The following is an 18,207-nucleotide window of genomic DNA, read 5'->3' as shown; positions in this document are numbered from 1 at the left end:
TGTTCAGAGGTGTGTGCTACCTGCCCACCTGGCGGTGCAGGTAAATGCTTGGGGCACTGCAGGCCTGACGGAGGCAGGCTCCACAAATGGCCTTTAGGCTTCACAGAGAGTGTGAGGTGGACAAGAAGGGGCATCTATGGCCAGGGACATGACTTGCAGACGTCTCACAGCCAAGGGGCATCAACCCTCTGCACATGATGGAGGGAGTATACGCCACAAGCTTCACAAGAAACAAGTCAGCCGAACGGTTTTACTGCTGGTGATAAGAACAGCGGCCAGCACAGCCCCGTGAGGCCCATCCACCAGGTCTGCTGGCCTCGGGGCCCCTGACTGACCTGTTTGGTGTAGATGGTCTCTGGCCACCTCGAACAAACGCAGGTGCATGTTGGTGATGGGGTTGAAGGAGCCGCAGGCCAGAAGCACCACAGGTATTCGGTTCTTCATCTTGTCAGGCACATCCACATCCCCTGCAGTGGCCACCTTGCCTCTGTGGGGAGAAAAACCCAGGTCAGGGAGCTGGTTCTGAGATGGTGTCTCCAAACCACCTTGGTCACTCACCATACCTTACTTGGAAGATGACTGCAGAGGTAATAGGAATAACAGTGTTGATGGAAAGTTCACTGTGGGTCAGGGACTATGCTAAGCGCTGTACTGAGGTATGTGCCTTCTTTTGTCAAATCTTTTTGATAACCCCAAGTGGTGACCTGAAAACCTTCTGGGCCAGGACTGGGACTCAGCAGCTGTCAGAGCCCAGGCTCAAAAGGAATCTGCAAGATGCCCATTATGTTATCTCTGATGGTCCAAATAGATCTATGCTAGACCTATATGGAGTAGACTTCACTTTTGAAAAATCTTTCATTTTGCAATACTTTTAGACACATAAAAAGTTACAAAAAGTATGTACAGGGAATTACAATATACTCTTTACCTGTATTCTCCAAATGTTACCATTTAACCACACTTGCTTGGCACACTGAACCACCCATCATTCTTCCTACACACACACACACACACACACACACACACACACACACACATGCACACACGCACTATAAATGCCTCCAGGTAATTTTCCCTAAAGTGGTTGAGCCTAAGTTGTAGACATGATACCTCTTTACTTCTACATACTTCAGCACGTGTTTCCTAAGAACAAAGACATTTTCTTACACAACTACACAACAATGATTAGGATCCAGTGGTTAACACTGTTACAGGACTATTTGGAGAATAGACCTTATTCTGACTTCATCCACTGTCCTTCACCTGGATCAGAGCACTCAGGGTGCAGAGCCCTCTCTCACTCTGGGTTGCGGTCCCCATGAAGCTCTCCTGCCTCCAGCACGCTCCCTGGAGGTAGTGGGGAAGAGCTGTGCTGGGGATTGGCTGCTCTGACCCCAACTTCTGCCCTTTGGTGGCTCTGATGTCTAGGACAAGTCACAGCCCTTCTCTGAGCCTTGGTTTCCTCATCTGCAAAATGACCCTGACAAGGGAGAAGGAGATGGCAGTGCGTCTGTGGTGGGCAGCTTTAAGATGGTATCCAGTGACCCTCGCCATCTGGCACTCATAATTTTTTCTCTTCAGTTTGGATTTTGCCTAGTAACCTACTTTGAATGAACACAGAATGTTGGGACATTGCCTTGGAGATAAAGCTACACAAAGTCTGGCTCACCTCTTTGGCTCTCTCTCTCACTCACACTAATGAAGTCAACTGCCGCGCTGTGAGCTGCCCTTGGAGAGGCCGGGGAGCATGGGACCAAGGGAGGCCTTGCTGGCGAAAGCCAGGAGGGCCTGAACTGGCCGGCAACTGTGCGTCAGTGTGAAAGCGGATCTTCCCGAGGCCATGTTTTCAGGTGCGGCAGCAGCCCTGTGAGCACTGGGCACAGCGGGGTGAGACTGAGCTGGCAGAGACAGTTCACTCTATCTGGATTCCTGACCCACAAAAACTGTGGAATGAGCTGAGATAATAGACACAAATCATAAATGCGTTGTTCTGAGCTGCCACAATTGGGGGTAATTCATCACACAGCAACAGGTAACTAACACAGTGCCCCATAGGGGAATGCATTCGTTCCCTCTCATGCCTGTTGCCAGGGTGGTCCTGGCTGTAATTGTCCTCTTTGGAGATAACAGGGAGAATTCTCAGTCTCTCTGTACCTAAGATTGTACTGAACTATGTCCTCAGCCCCGGGTTTTGTTTTGCTTTTAAATTTTATATTGAGACAGGGTCTCACTCAGTTGCTAAGTTGCCTAGGCTGGGCTTGAACTTGTGATCCTGCTGCCTTAGCCTTCCAGAGTGCACTACCATGCCTGGTTTAAAAAAAGTTTTAACCCCGTCCCTGTGTTCTATTTTCCAGGCTTGTCTCCAGTCACTGACTGCCTCCTACTTTATACAGCAGCGACAAGGAATACCTGTCAGTGCGTTCTTCCTGAGCTACCCCTAGCCTCCCGCTTTGAGCTTCCATGTGTGTATTTTGGTTTTCCCCAACCAGAACATCCCAATCTGTTAAGATTTGGCTCAGAGGATCACATTATTTATGATTTCAATCGCTATTTATTGACTGCCTATGCGGTTCTGTATTAGTTCAGGATGCATTTGGCTTTAGGTCCCAGAAGTATAACTGCAGGGCTTAGACAGAGTCCATCCGTTTCTCACATAACCAAAGTGTAAAAGGAGACAGTTGATGCACTGCATCACGGGCTGAAAGCTCTGAACATTCCCCTCATAGTCACAAGATTATTGCTGCAGCTATAGCCATCAGACCTCAATCACTGCACACCAAAGGACCAAGGAGCTCTACCAGACTGGCTGTCCCTCTGAATCAGAACACAAGCACTGTTTCAGAAGCCACACTGTAGATTTTGTTTTTGTCTCACTGGCCAGAGCTGCAAGGGAGGCTGGACAGGCAGGTATTTAGCCTCCAAGCTCGTCCAGTAAGAAGCGTCAAGGAAAACGGGGTTGGGCATTAGATTAGTTAATCTGCAGCAGCTGGCACAGAGTTCAGGCTACAACTTTCTGGGAGCTGAGTGTATTGAAGGCTGCTGAGATGGCATCTGTGACACCTACCTTGGGTCAGCTGATCTCTGATTTATCTCCAGTAAGTCACATGCCATAGCCCTACTGAAACAAAAAGTGCTCCTGTGTGTTTCCTACACCCCAGCCACAGGAGAGGTGGATGGTGTTATTCTTGTCTCTGAATCTCAACTGTAAGTAGAGCCCAGCCCAGAGCAGGACTCAGCAGAGGCTGAAGCAGGGCACTGGCCAGCTGGTCAACAGACCTGCCTTCTGGCAGTGGAGAGGCCTAAAGCTCAGAGGAGTTGTTCTGGATGTGCTCTGAGCCACAGTGTGAAGCTGTAGGCACTCGGCCTTGGCTTAGCACCGGCTCTCTAAGCTTCATTCAAGGTAGCAGCAACAGCCCCTCCTGCTGCCCATGAAGAAAGCAGGGTAGGCGCTGCTGAACTGCAGCTCGCTTCTTCCTGGCGAGGAGGTGGAGGGGTTTACTGAGATATTATTTCCAGGGTCTGCTGAGCTGCTCACAAGAGCAGCATCCTGCAGAGTGCATTTGAAGAGGGCGGCTGTTTTTCCCAACTACTTGGAAGTCTTTCAATGTTCTATTTCATTTTGACAAAAACCTAAATTTTTAGAGCTATTGCAACTTGCAATGGCAGCACCTCAGGCAACCTGGGGTTGTGGTCCATTTTTCCAAAGGCTTCCACAAGCTATAAACGAGGAGGTTTGAATGGTGGCGCCAGGGGCAGTGAAGTGTGATGTTGGGAAGACTTGATGAGCCCTATTACGTGCCTCGCTTCTCTTTCATTTCTTGCTTTTCAATCCTTCCCAGCCACATCTCAGGTGCGAGAACCCAGCGCATGCGCATTCCAGGCTCAGTAAGGAGGGTAGTGCACACCGCCACCAACTGTGTACTTCAGCTGACTTGAACTCAGAGCCCTCCCAAGCAAAGGAAGAGAAACGCACATCAAGGGTTGAAACAGACTCACCCCAGGGGTCCACCAGGAGAATAAACTGAATTCTGGTTTAAACCTCATCAGACACAAGGCAAGATGTGTGTGATAAAAGAGCTCCATCTGCCCACCTCATCTAATACTAATAATAAGGACGGGAGACATTTGCTTTGGAAAAGGCTACTCATCAATAAGCATTCAATGGAGGCCCACCGAGTGGATAATAATTGCCGCTGGAGGATTCAAGTTGAGAATTTCTTCCTGGGATTTCCCATTAGAAGGGAAACAAAGCTCTCCCAGGCTACCTCTGGGCTCTCCTTCCTCTTCATCTTACGCCTCCCAACTTAACAGTAAGCCACCCAGCATTTCACCCAACTCCTCTGCGAACCTGGTCATGAAACAGCGCCCTCACCCTGCTATCTCGACCATCCAATTGCAAGGTTTTCTCCTTGGAATATGTAGCCTATGCCCTCCCCTCCCACCATGCTAACGCTGTCCTGTTACACACGCTCACTTTCTTCTCCTCAACCACAGAAATGTCGTTGCTTTTCACCGTGCCTCTTCCTCAAGGCACAGAGGAGCATTCTGTTTCCCGCCGTTACGTGTGTGCTGGTTTGTCAGAGCATCTACGGGCAGTGCCTCAGAGCAGCCTTTGAGCTGCGGTGGGAGGGGAGTAGGAACTGAGAAGGTGAGGAGGACAATGAAGCCCGAGTGAGGCATGGGGAGCAGTGCTACGTGGCTTGGAATCCACAACAAAGCAGCTGAGCGTGGGAAATGAATGAGGTGTCACCCGTGTAGGCATGAGCTGACGCATGAGGCTGAGGAGCGAAGATCCTGCAGGCTGCAGGCACTGCGGAGCTTAGACCTTCTACAGGTAAGGTGTAGTCTGAAGGATTTAACCTGGAGCCTGCCTTACTCAGATTTTGTTTCAGAAAGAACACTCACGTGCTCCCAGGAGGGTACAGCAGGGAACCACAGGATGGCGCCTGCTGCCCCTGGCCCTTCTGCCTGGTGAAGGTTGGTGATCTCAGTCTCCGGAAGGAGGCCTTTTCAATGGCGCACCTTGCTCCTCACTTGCAGAGAGTGTGGTACAGGCCAATGCCCACATGCTCTCGGTTCTGTCTCAGTGTGGCCATCACCCAGCCCATTTGTTATAGGCCATCACAGAGATGCAGAAAGGAAGGCAAGCCAGGAAGGTGAAGACCCCTCATGGCAGATGTAACCTGTAGATGCTCATTGCTTGGGAAGGCGTCGATTTACCTTTCCCTGCAGTGAGCGCCTGTAACAGGCCAGACCCAGGTACATGGCTGCAGACATCCCTGTTTATTATAGATACAAAGCAGACAGCTTCAGGCAGAATGGAAACAGAGTCTGCCCACATCATTCATTACACAGACCCCTTGACCAGACTCCTCCTCTCAAAGAAAATAAGAGACACAGTCTACATTTGTAGGGTTGACAACCACGTTTCTCCGAACCCAGGGTAATCATTTCTACCTATGCAGCCAGTGCGTCAACTTCTTCAGGGCGATCAACCTTTGCGCAAACTCCAGTGCTTTTCAACTTTGTTGCATTTACCCGGTGTTGCTATGGGCACACAGCGCTGCTAAGAACAAAAGCAACGCGAGCCTTTTTTGTCAGTGTGAAGCTCCTCCACCAGCCACCCCTTGGAGGAAACAAACATGCCAATTAAGCACTCCTCCTAATTATGAGACTCCCAAGAAAGCAGGCGGCCTGCTCTTCAGTTGTGAGAACTTTCAGACGATTTGAAGGAGCATGAGACATGGAAGGCATCCCCTGCAACCCCACACTTGTGAGGCTGGGACTGATTTCAGCTGTGGCAGTAAGTGGAGCGATAGGATCAGTGCTGTGCTAAAAAAAAGCCTTCATAAGTCAAGGTTCATTCTCCCAGCACACCTAGAAGGGAAGGATTTGTGCTTGCCTCCCATAAAACATCCGGCCACCTTCTTCGGCCTCAGTGAGCCCCATGGACAATGAAACTATTATGTTTATCTTTCAGAGTGCTCCTGAGAATTACTGAGCTGATGCCCCTGCACGGTACCTGGCCTACAGGGCATTCTCCAGAAATCTTGTCTCCTTTCACTTTTCTCTCATTACGTTTAAAATAAAATCCACCATTCCCTACATTTGCTTCCTGAAGCTTGTTCATCTTGTTTGAAAAGATCCCCACCACTTTTCTAGTCACCCATGATCAAAACCTAGCAGGCCCTGGGCACTTACTTAGCACCCTCCACTGTCAGGCAGATCACGCTCACCGGCCCTGGGAGATGTCACCATTTCCTCCTGAGGAAGGGCAACACCGCACTCCACTGCTGTAGCTCAGCTCGAGGCATCGCCTGTCCCTGGACATGCGTAAGAGTCAATACTGAGGAACAGAGGGACAGGTAGTTTCAAGTCATTCCAGTAGAAATAGCATTTTCTGAGGATGAACAACAAATATCCCCTTAATCACAGCCAATTTGTCAATTGGGAACAAAGAAAGTGGAGAAAGAGTAGGAGATGAAAGGCCTCTGGGTTCTGCTGTGAGGAAGTCGAAGTAACATACAATCACAACTTTCCAGCTACTCTGCTAATGCCTTGGAGGCAGAGGGAGAAATAAAACCTGCTCCTGCTCACAAGGTTACAATCTAGTCAGAGGAACAAATATCCTGGACCTCAGGTAGGACAGAGTCTGCTGGTGACCCCCAGCAGACTTCTTTTCCTTGACAGGCACAGAATCCTGGTCTCCGTCACATCAGGGTGAGGCATGTGACTAAGGTCTGGCCAGTGAGCTGTGCACAGAGGGGTAGATGATACTTCTAGAAATTCTCTTTACAGGGGAAAGGCATCCCTCTCTCCCTTTCCCACTCCTCTGCCTGGAATGTGATGATTGGAGCATGGTAGAATAGGAATTCTGTCTCAGTTACTTTTCTCTCATTGCTGAGACAAAATACCTGACACACAGAATTAAGGAAGGAAGGGCTTATTTAGCTCACAGTTTGTGGAGGTTTCAGTCCATAATCAGCTGGCTCCAAGGCAGAGTAGCACATGGCAGAGTGCAACATTTCATGGTGGCAGAAAACAGCAAAAGCAATAAGAGCAAAAAGGGAAGAGCAGGTGGGCAGGATTTTTCCCTCCCTTACACTGTATGCAAATCACCCACCCAAGGGTAGGTATAGCATTCCCACCTATAATCCCAGCACTGGACCATGGATTGATCATAAACTCTAAAAGCCGGCCCCATGACTGCATGAGGCTTTTGGGGGGACACCCAGACACAAGTGACAGATACTGAGGACAAGGACTAACTCATGTTTGACATAGAATAAACTATGAAAAGCTACTCTGCCAGTGCTGGATCTTCTATCTCCAGGTATCTGTACCTAGGACAAAATTACTGGAACTCTGCTAAGCCACTATTATTTTCTATGTTACACAGCTGAACCCAATTCTAACTCATACACTGACATCTAATGAATGTTTATTGAAGCAGTATATAAATAAATGAAAAACTATGTAAACTTCTGGAAGTTTCTATTGCCCTAGTTAAATCTATTTTATATGTGGTGCCTTAAATGCATATTGTTTGCAATGGAAAATTCACCTAAGGAAAAAAACTACCATAACTTAATTTTTTATATGAATTTTTCATGGGAGGAAAAAAAAATCCTTACTCAGGACTCTGACAGCCTGAAATGTGCAGCAGCAAATCTGCTTTTCTGTAGATCACAAAAACCAGACTCTGTCCTGTATGCGTTCCCCCAAAACAGATTCATTCTGCTGTGCTGTCGCACTCTGCTTCGAGTGGGCATTTGCCATATGGCTTGGCAGTTTAATGGTTTTCTGATACTTGACAAAATGAAGCACAATCATTTTTGCAAGGAGCCTGCATTCCTAGATGGGTCTTTTCCAAATAACAGCTGTGCCTCAAAATTGAGTTACTCAATTTGCAATTTGTGGACACAATACTTCAACATTTACAAGTGAGCAAAACCCCAAGTCACTTGGGCTATTTCCAGGCTTCAGAGTTTATGAAGTTTTTAGCAGTGTTATGAGGGCACAGCTGTCAACAAGCTCAAGCCAACATCTCCGGATCATCAGATTCTGCAGGGTACAGTGACGGCCAACTTAGCAGCAGGCCACGTGGAGGTGGCCATAAACTTGGAGGAGAGAAAGAATAGGATAGAGAGAAGCCTCACCCGAAAACCACAGACTCCATCCCTATACCTCTCTGTCTGTTCCCTTTCACATTTGTGCAGATGATTCCCAAATCTAAATCAACAGCCCTAGGACTGATGTTGCTTATGGGCCCGTACAGGTCCACAGATGTCCACTTGACACCAGCTGGGTTCCAAGCTAGACAGACATGGAAGCAAAGCTGTACATGTAAGTACTTACTGAGTGATGCTGAGTGAACCTACTATCCACCAGAAGTACTCAGGTGAACTGCATGAATAAATGACCCCAGAATCTTAGTGGTGTATGACAATAAAAGTTGATTTAATGTTTATATTTTATATCCATCCCATGGCTCTGCTCTGTCATTTTTGTTCCTTAACCCAGAACAAAAGACAATAGATTCACCACTACCTGAATTATAGTCTGTCCCTGCAGCAAAGGAAAAAAGGGCTCCGGGAGGTCCCTTGGTAGCAGTTTTATACTTGTTCCCAAATTGGCACATGTGACTTCCACAGACTCCTCCCACCTAACACAGTGAACTAGAAAGTACTATCCAACTCTGTTCAAAAGTGGAGGACCAGAAACATTGGGTGGATAGCTGTGCTTACCCAAGTGTGTTTACCAACCATCCTGAGCTTCAGCGGTCCATAAGGAAAAGAGATCGTCATATACACCAAGAAGAATTTTCATCAAGGTCACTGGAACTCATTCACAGAGAGCACTTAGAATGGAGCTGACTCACAGGAGGCTCTCCTTTCCTTTCCCTATGCTCAAAACAAGTCACTGTCCTGCAGCCCTGTCTGGCTGTCTACTCCTGTTCTGGAGAAGACCCCACCATGTTTTCAGTCCTCTGTGATTACAACTGGCCGGTCAGCTATGATAGCACCTTCCTCCTTCATACACATCACCCTCAGTACCGTCCGCCTCCCAAGCATGGCCAGTGTTCCCTAGATAAGCTCTTCCCTTTCCTCTGCTAAAGAGAAGAACCCTATACCAGAGGATTCCATTGTCTTATTATATTAATTTTTTTTAAAGAAGAAGAACAAACTGGCTATCTTAGTCCCCCTCCCTACCAAAGGCAAAGCAATACAGCAGCATGGGCATTTATCAGAAGGCCATCTCACAGAATAAAGAGCTGATGTGACATCTCAGGGTACACCAGAGGCAGACAGTGCTGTGGTCCCAACATGGACAGGGTCCCCTGGCACAGTCACTGGAATCCACACCAGTAAGCAATGCTCTTCCCAGCGAGAGACAGTTGATGTAGGCTGGGAAGCCCCCACCTGGCCCAATGAAGGCTCCCACACTTGCTTGCTAAGGCCAGAGAAACTCTGGAATCACCTCCTTGCCTCCCAATTGGCCGGACTCCAATCTAATCTCCGTATACTAAGCAGATTAACCAGTCTTAACACTTAGGCTCAACCTCTCAAACTAACGTGACAAATGTGAAGCTTTCCTTAAGCACTGTGTAAAATTTGGGCCTTTAGGCCGTCTTGGTAATAAGTCTTGTTCTCCACTGGGATTTATTTACTAGGCCATGTGCTTCATCTGGCATCAGGACTTTGGAGACTCTGCCCCAGTTCTGCTTCTCCATCTCCCGACTACCTTCAACTGCCTACTTGGGCTCCACACCCTCTTCCATGCCACCTCTCCGGTGGAGCTTCCCCTGGTGGCTTCCCTGGAGCCAGTGCTCCCTCCTCAGACCTCGTAAATGTGATATACTCAGTCTTCCAGACTGCTGAGACCCCAATCTTTTCTTGCCTAGCACACTGTGGGCATGGATCGTACGGAGTCTAACACAGCATGGACAGAATATCCACTTTGAAGGGCCAAGGTTAAAGTGAAGAGCAGATCAAAATGGGAGCCGGGAAACAACAGCAACTTCACAGCAGGGCTGAGGCTAGAACAGGTGTCAGTAGCTATGGAAGAAGCACTCCCAAATTAAAACACAGAGCCACTAGGTTACCTACCCCTATCTTGCCATTCTTGCCTTCAGTACTGGGCATGCTGGTTTGCCCAGTGTATTTATCCCTTGAGAGTTTCTGAATTTCTTCTGAATTTAAAGTTCCCCTCTCATCCCATACATTGGGTCACTGATTTGGGTGGGCTCCAGCTAGGGTCTCGATTCCTGATTCCCAGTTTAGAGGCATCATTTGAGTTTGTTTGTTTGCTTGTCCTCCTGTGGCCTCTGCCCAGGGCTTCGTGCACGGGACTCTGCTGCAGACCAGCAGTGGGCAATACGCCACCTTTAGTGTTAGAAAAGTCATCCTATACTATCTATAGCCCTGTGGCTTCCTGTGTGGACCAAATGCAGAAACAACTGTTCATGACACCTGGGGATGGCACCATGGCCCTTCTAGTGCCCAAACCACAAACCTGCCAGCTAATGGTGCTCTTCCCTCTTCCTACTCTCAAGAGCCTGTCAGTTCTACCTCTGCACTATCTCCGCTATCCATCCTTCTATCAGATGCCACAGTCCCTCATTGGGGTTCATTATTTCTCAATTGGGCCTGAATCTACTCTTGACCTATCTCCTATCTCCAGTCTCACCTCCCCTATCCATCCTTCCCACTGCTGCTCCTGGGATCTTTTGGTATGAATATCGCTTCCCTGCTTAATCTGCCTCCTCGCCCTGTGCATTGTGGGTAGTGCTGAAATTCCCCAGCAATGACAACCATAGCCCTTAGACTCTGCTCAGTGCCTGTTTCCCTGGCTTCATTTCTCTCAAATCCCTTCCACATCTCTGCTCTACCAAACACTTTCCAGCGTACTCTGAGTGCTGCGGTCACTTTCATCCAATTATGCCTGGCTAAGAGCTGTGACGATAAGGGTCCACTTCTTCCAGGAAGCTTCTCAGGGTCTGTTCCTCCCAAGGCAGGTTCCAAGGTTCTGACAAAGAGGGAAAAACTGCCGAGGAATATAGGGTGACAGCAGTCTCTGCTGTGCTACTACCAGCCTAGTTCCTATAATTCAGCCAGATCACCTTAGACTGAATTTTAGTACGAGCCCTATAATGAAATCTAAGAAGTCTAACAAAGAAGACCAATTTGTTTTAGCTTGCTTGTTCATTTACTTACCCCAAAGAAAATAAGCTCCCCTTCCCACCAAGTTCCTCAGAGGCACAGGAGGACACCAGGGGGACCCTGAAACACGAGGGAGGTAGAAACTTGGCCAGGCTCTGCAGGAAGGCAGAAAAGACACTGCATCACAGTGAATCACAGCAGAGGAGGATGCGGGCAAGAGCCTGGAAGCTCAGAGGTAGGTGTTTGCTTGAGAATTTCACCTGGCACAACACAGCCAAGTTCAGAGCGATACTTGCCAATTGCATGTAATATAATTTCCTCTAGAAATTATAAGCCAGGCACCCCATCTTCCCTTCTTTATTGAGCTATGAACTGACTGCCATTGTGATGAGCAGATAACTGCAAACTTGGGCCGTGATCTATGACATCAGAGCAGACTTGAGCTAGGTTTGGGGCTATGGTTAAAGTTTTTAACTGAGTTCATCTGACATATCTTTAATAGTATGCATAACTGCTATTGTGTAGGTTGGCAATTAGGCCAGGATGGTGGGCAGTTCACAGTAACAACTGTAGTCTCTATACTCTTATTAAACAGAAAAACTTGACTTGGTTTCTTTCCTGAGTCACTGCTTTAGAATCCACTAATAAGTCTGGCAAAACATTCTTTGTCCATGTCTGTAGTGGATTGATAACTGGTGGTCAACTTATAACCCCCAGCTGAACTGAGTAAGGGTGGTGATGGGTGTGGGAGGCCCACCTGGGGACTGTTGCCCGCAGCATAAGAGGCAGAACTGGAGAAGAAGAGAGGCTGTTGGGAACTGAGAGAGGCTGTTGGGAGCTCGTACAAGTTATAAGGAGGTGTTGGTTCTGTTGGAGGAGCTTGTCACGCTGGCTTTCCATTGAAGTTGGCTGTTTTCATCCTCCAAAGGAGCTTGGAACCTCCTTGGCACTGAGAATGGCTTTGGTTCACTTTGGGGGAGCTCTGGTCCTCACTGTGAGCATTGCTTCCTGGCTCCAGAGGGGAAGATGGTGCACTGCTGGTCTCCTGGAGAAGCTTGTTGAGTTGGCTTCCCTGATGGGAACTCAGCCATCTTGATCACTGAAGGAGCTCGGGACCTCACTGTTGCTGAGGATAGCTGTGGTACCTTCCGGGGGAGCTCTGGTTCTTACTTTGAGCATTGCTTCCTGGCTCCAGTGCAGATCCCTCAGCCTGCTAGCACAGATCCTTCATCCTGCTGGCACAGACTTCCTAGATTCCATAACTGACCTTTGGGTCTTCACAGTGCAGATCTGTGAAACACATCTGCATGAGATATTGTTATGGGCTCTGGGCCTCCAGGTGGATTTGTGGAAGGCATTGTTATGAGCTCTAGGTCTTCAGCTGGACTCATGCAGGACATTCTCATGGGGTACAGGCTTTCAGCTATTTTCCTTGGTCTTAGTGTGTGGACAGATTTCCTGTACTCTTTTGTATATCATTCTTTGGGTGACTATTATAAATAACCTTATAAAATATGTGTCCTGTATTATATTGTTGTCCCTTGCAAAATATTCCCCAAAACCATAACAGTGTCCTGTCAAAGGCCATGCATAGGTTGATGTTTCTTACGAACACAAGGATATGCTCACTCAGTGACAGCTGTGTGGCATTTCCTCTGGCTTTGGGCTGAAGAGACCTGTGCTTGTACTTGGGGGACCTCTAGTATGGAAATTTGACATTCATAAGCTCTATGACTTTGAGCGAGCCTTCCAGGCCTGTATAAAATAAAAGTAAACCAATGCTTACTGATGGGGGTACTGTAAAGATGAAGTAAGATACCTGAGGACTCTGCCTCCTTACACTGTTTTGAGAGGATGGAGCTTTACGTTGTGCAATCAGAAAGTAGGAGTCACATGTACTCCTCTGCCTATGCAGAGGAGTGCCTAAGCACCACACTTACTCAGTTCAGCTGGGGGTTATAAGTTGACCACCAGTTATCAATCCACTACAGACATGGACAAGACGCCTCTGCCTATGCAGCTTGCAACCTTTCTCACAAGAACAAGCCAAAGGAAGCCACCATTTGTCTGAAGCGTCCTGCCCTGAGCAGCACAGAATTAGGGATTGAATGAGCCAGTTTTCCAGCTGGTTTGTGCCTGAGATGGGCTGGTCTAAGAAGCCCAATACATATCTCATCAGGTTAAACACAACAGTCCAACTGACCCCACACCAGCTTCCCTCCCACAAAGTGAAAATTTTGTACTTCCTATGTGTGTTCTAGTTTGGTTCTAAAATATCCTTCAAAAGTCTGAAGTGTTCACAGGTGGGTTTGGGTCATGAGGGCTCTAATTTAATCAGTGGATTAATTCATTCAAAAATATTTGATGGCATTATCAAGGGTAATGGAAACTTAGAGGTGGGACCTAGGTGAAGGGAGTGAGTTAGTCAAGGGTGTGTCCCCTTAGAGACTGGATCTTGTCCCCAAGCCCTTCTCTCTGGCTGTCTCTCTTCCTGCTTCCTGATTCCCGTGAGGTAAGCAGCTTTCTTTCCCCACACCTTTCCACCATGATGTTTTGGCCTTGCTGCAAACTTAAAAGCAATGGAGCCAGGTGAGGGTGGATTGAAACCTCTGGAATTGTGAGCCAAAATAAACTTTTCTTCCTGAAGTTGTTCTTCTCAGGTATTTTGTGACAGAAAGCTGACTAGGACACTGGATGAATTTGAAAATCAGCAAAAAGGTTAATTTGCTTCTATGATTTCAACAGAATAATGTTTCTGCTACACCTTGGCTGATGGCTCCTTTGCAAGGCCATTGTGACAAGTAGCAATGTGTAAGTGTGCAAGCCACAAGCCGGTATTCCTTGTACTTGGAGCAGAGAAACTGCCAGAGGTTCAGGGAAGGAGCAGCCTGGCCCCAGCACAAAGGTATACCCTGGGGCTTCATGGTTGACCGGGTGGAGCTAAACTCCAGTCAGGCCGAAGGAATGACAGGATGCTCTGTGTGCACAGACAGAGGTTAAGCCCAGGGGAGACATCTGGAGATATATCAACTCCAAAATTAAGACTGTGAAGCTTCATCTCATAGGGATCTGACTCATGTGAATTCACACGCATATGCTGGCTTTACTAAATCAATACAATAATAACAAATTAAAAATAAAATGTAGGCTGAAAAGAAAGTATTTAAGTTCACTGTCTTCTATAAGCAGATGTTACAGTATGAGGAGATCAAAAAGCATCTGCTGATTCTTCCTTCAGCACAGGGACCTCGTTTTTCCTGGCTAGCAAACCCTGATTTTGTTCCTGCAGGGACAAGGAGCAGACAGGAACCACAGTGCTGCACCCACCATGAAGGTCCTATTCCTTCTGCCAGCAATTGGTCAGATGTGGGCATGAGACCTATTTCTGGCCAATGAGATGGAAAGGAAGTAACTGGAGGTCTCTGGGATAGACTTCCACAGGTGATGAAAGAACAATGACAAGATGTCCTTTTCTGCCTTTTCTTGCCTGTGTTGCACTGGACAGTGTGGTGTAGGGGCTGGGGCTGCCATAGCCTTTCTGTTCCATGAAGGGAAGGCCTATGGAACCATATTAATTGTGTAACACCTCTATACATGCTTATTATTATATGAAATACTCACTAATGAGACTACGATTGTCAGATACCCAATGACTCGTGGCTCGAAGCACCCACACGATGGACCTCAAGATGCCTCAGTTCTTAACCTTTTCACACAGTGTGTGTACTACGTGGGACAAATGTTACTCCAATATGTAAATACGGGCACTTCCTGCAAGATGTGGCCCCTAAAATAAAGGCAGTGAGCTTCTCTCGGATGTAACTGACAGGACACCTTTTGGTGTCCTGGAGGTAGAGACAGTATGTTGAACCCTCACATACACTGCACTGGGAATTTTCCGAAGATTATTTTCAGCAAACATGATCTTCAGTTGACACTGCGAGCTTAGGGAGTTTTTTCTTGGGTCTTTTAGTAAACTCCTCTTAACTGCAATCCATGTTCCCCAAGCACCATGGGAACCTTGCTGAGGGCAGCTCTGTACGTTGGAGAATGGTCTTCACTTTGATTACTCCCTGTGGAACACTCCAGCTCCCACCAGGGGTCGGGGGCAGCCTTGCTTTCCCATTTCAGTGCTGGCTGTGCCTCTATGGTGTTTCATAGCCCAACAAAGCCTAATGGCTTGAAAAAGCCTATATTCTGCACCTCCAATACCTCTGCCCTGAATCTCTGAGTATACACCCAAGAGGACAACAGAACAGGTATTTGTATATCCATATTTATAGTAGCACTAGTCACAAGAGACAAAAGGTGGATGAAACCTGCCCGCCCATCAGTGGATGAAGGGAAAAATAAAATGTGCATTACACATACTCACACACAGGGTGACTGAAAAGTGAATGTTTAAATTAAAAAAGTGGGCTTCAGTAAAAGACACATTGTCATTAATTACCCTCAAAGTACTCTCCCTTGCTTGGGACACACTCATCCCATCATCCCTGTCACTTCCTGAAGCAGTTCTGGAAGACCTTTTTCATGTCTTTATGAGGTGCGATCAAAAGTACTGTCAACACTGCTGTAAGTGCCATCCTATAGAAAGGCAGCCCTGTAAACACATCACCATGTGTCCTTGTCTACCTTATTCACCGGATGTGACACTGTGTGACTTCTGGCTCTTCCCCAAAGTCAAAATGATCATGAAAAGTAAACACTTTGAGTCAACTGAGGATGTCAAGGGATCCACAACAGTGCAAGGAAGGGCACTCAGGAGACAGGACTTCCACGACTGCTTCGACAGCGGCAACAATAATCAGGTATGTTTGTCTGAAGGAAGCAGGAACATTTTGAGGGAAATTAATGGAAATGTCTCTTTTATTGTCATATTTTTAAAAAATTTAAACACTTTTTCAATGTCACCTTGTATTTGTGTATATATATATGTATATAGACAATGGAAAATTATTTTGTCTTAAAAAGGAAGGGAATTCTAACACTACAAATGGATGAACCTTGAGAATATTATACTACGTGAAATAAGACATTCACAAAAGGACAAATATTATATGATTGCACTAAGAATACAAGGTACACAGCATAGTCATTTTCATAGAGACAAAAAGTAAGGTGGAGTATCAGGCATTGGTAGGAGGGGAATAGGCAGTTACTGTTTAATGAATATACAATTTTAGTTTCATCAAATAAAACACACTCTGGAGTTTAGTTGTGCAGCAATTTTCTTTATCTTTTTGAGACAGGATCTCTCTGTGTAGTTCAAACTGGCCTTGAGCTCACTTTGTAGCTCAGGCTGGCCTCAAACTCACAATGATCCTCCAGCCCCAGCCTCTGGAGTGCTGGGATTATAGACGTGCTCCCCTAGTGCCCAGCTTGTGCGGTAATGTTAATGTCAATGTACTTAACTACTGAAAGGTATTCTAAAAATGGTTAAAATGGTACATTTTATGTGTATTTTCCATAATACTACATTTCAAATAAAAGCTCTCCTTTGTTAAGCCTTCACTGATGCCAGGCTCCATTTCTCTGCGATTATTGTGGCACAGGCAACTCCATTTCAAAATAACCCTGATAGAACAGAAAACCACTGCTTTGGTTCCTTGTTTTCAGTTCTGTCAGGAGTAGCACTGCTACTAAAGTCAATTCTACTTGGGGCATTTCAACTAAGTGTGCCAATAAATCTCTTCTTACCATTTAGCCAATTTGAGCTGGTATAACACTTCAACCAAAATCAACTCAACTGCTAATACACTTGGTCTGAAATATGACAATGGGAACACTGAAAATAAAGAAGGGGGCTGGGGATTTAGCCCAATGGCACAGCACCTGCCTGGCAAGCGCGACATTGTGAGTTCAATTCCTGGTACCGGAAAAAAAAACAAACAACCAATAAATAAATAAATAAACAAAGAAGGAACTTTCAAGAGTTTCAGGGAATAAGCAAAAGAAAGTTCACAGACGAGAGGATGAAACTAAGTCTCATACCTCACCTATTATTTGGAACATTAGAACATCTGTCTACAATTCTACATCTGGCTAGACTACCAAGTAAGTATGAGGGCAAAACAAGCCCTTTTTTTGTAGGTATAAAAGGATTCAAATTTATCTCTTAGGTACTTTCTTATTTTTCATATTATTCTTGCAGCGCTGGGGATCAAACCAGAGGCTTGGTACATGCCAGGTGAGCACTCTACCACTGAGCACTCTTTCCTAAGAAGTTCCAGCACAATAAGGATGTGTTCCAGCAAAACAAGGGAGAAAAAACAAAGAAAAGATCAGGCACCCAACCCAGAAGGAGGGTGAACCTGGAGTGAGAGTTGTACAGGCTGAGAGTAAAGCCCAAGTTAGAGCATGAAAATGTGAACTCTACGAAAATAGGTGAATGCTGGACAGGGTAGGTAAACGATAACAACTACAACAAATTCAAGTAAAACAAACCTAAAAACCCCTATATAACCCACATGGGCTAAATGCATGTACATTACAACATGACGTAATTTTAAGCCTTTGATGGAATGTAAAAAAATTCATTTGACACTGATATTAAAAATTTTTCTTCCTATGATCCAGGACTACTTGACCTAGGAGTGAACATGCATGAGGTCATAAGGACCTAAATCCTGCTTAATGGTGCTCAATCTTTAGAGTCAATCTAAGGAAAAATATGAAGGCTTCGCCGTGATGTCAGCATCACTGGCTATGTAAGAATGCAGCTACTGGAAGAGAAGCAGGTAGAGCAAGGATGAAGGAAGAAGTACTAATATTTTCCTCCTGTCACAGGGAGAGTCTGGACCAGTGATGGAGAATCTTGCAGAGCTTTCAATGACACAAATAGCCCGCTGCAGCACACATGCCACAGCTTCGCCACCACTGGACTAGAAAATGATTAAAGGTGGTGAACACGAAACAGAGATTTGGTTGTCAATAACAAACATGGGGAAAGGGCTGGGGATTTAGCTCAGTGGCAAAGCGCCTGCCTGGCAAGCGCAAGGTCGTGAGTTCGGTTCCTGGTACCGGAGAAAAACCAAAAAAAAAA

The 18,207-nt window shown here is 46.5% G+C and overlaps 1 protein-coding gene across 7 annotated transcripts in view; it reads right to left on the bottom strand.

The window, feature by feature from the left end:
- Positions 1–18,207, bottom strand: part of Nmnat3 (nicotinamide nucleotide adenylyltransferase 3) — a 114,494-nt gene that overhangs the window by 65,084 nt on the left and 31,203 nt on the right. For 5 of the 7 annotated variants that reach the window (XM_005407781.2, XM_013506280.1, XM_013506281.1 and 2 more), the window contains one exon: positions 336–487. In XM_005407781.2, the coding sequence (XP_005407838.1) occupies positions 336–444 (109 nt within the window). In that variant the 5' untranslated portion in view covers positions 445–487. Of the gene's footprint in view, positions 1–335; positions 488–18,207 lie in introns of those variants that run through there. The other 2 variants (XM_013506283.1, XM_013506282.1) reach the window with 2 other exon arrangements.

The sequence above is a fragment of the Chinchilla lanigera genome, unplaced genomic scaffold (assembly GCF_000276665.1).
Source record: "Chinchilla lanigera isolate Chin_1 unplaced genomic scaffold, ChiLan1.0 scaffold00107, whole genome shotgun sequence".
NCBI classification, from domain to species: Eukaryota; Metazoa; Chordata; class Mammalia; order Rodentia; family Chinchillidae; genus Chinchilla; species Chinchilla lanigera.
The sequence above is the reverse complement of the archived record's forward strand: the minus strand, read 5'-3'. Positions and strand labels throughout refer to the sequence as shown.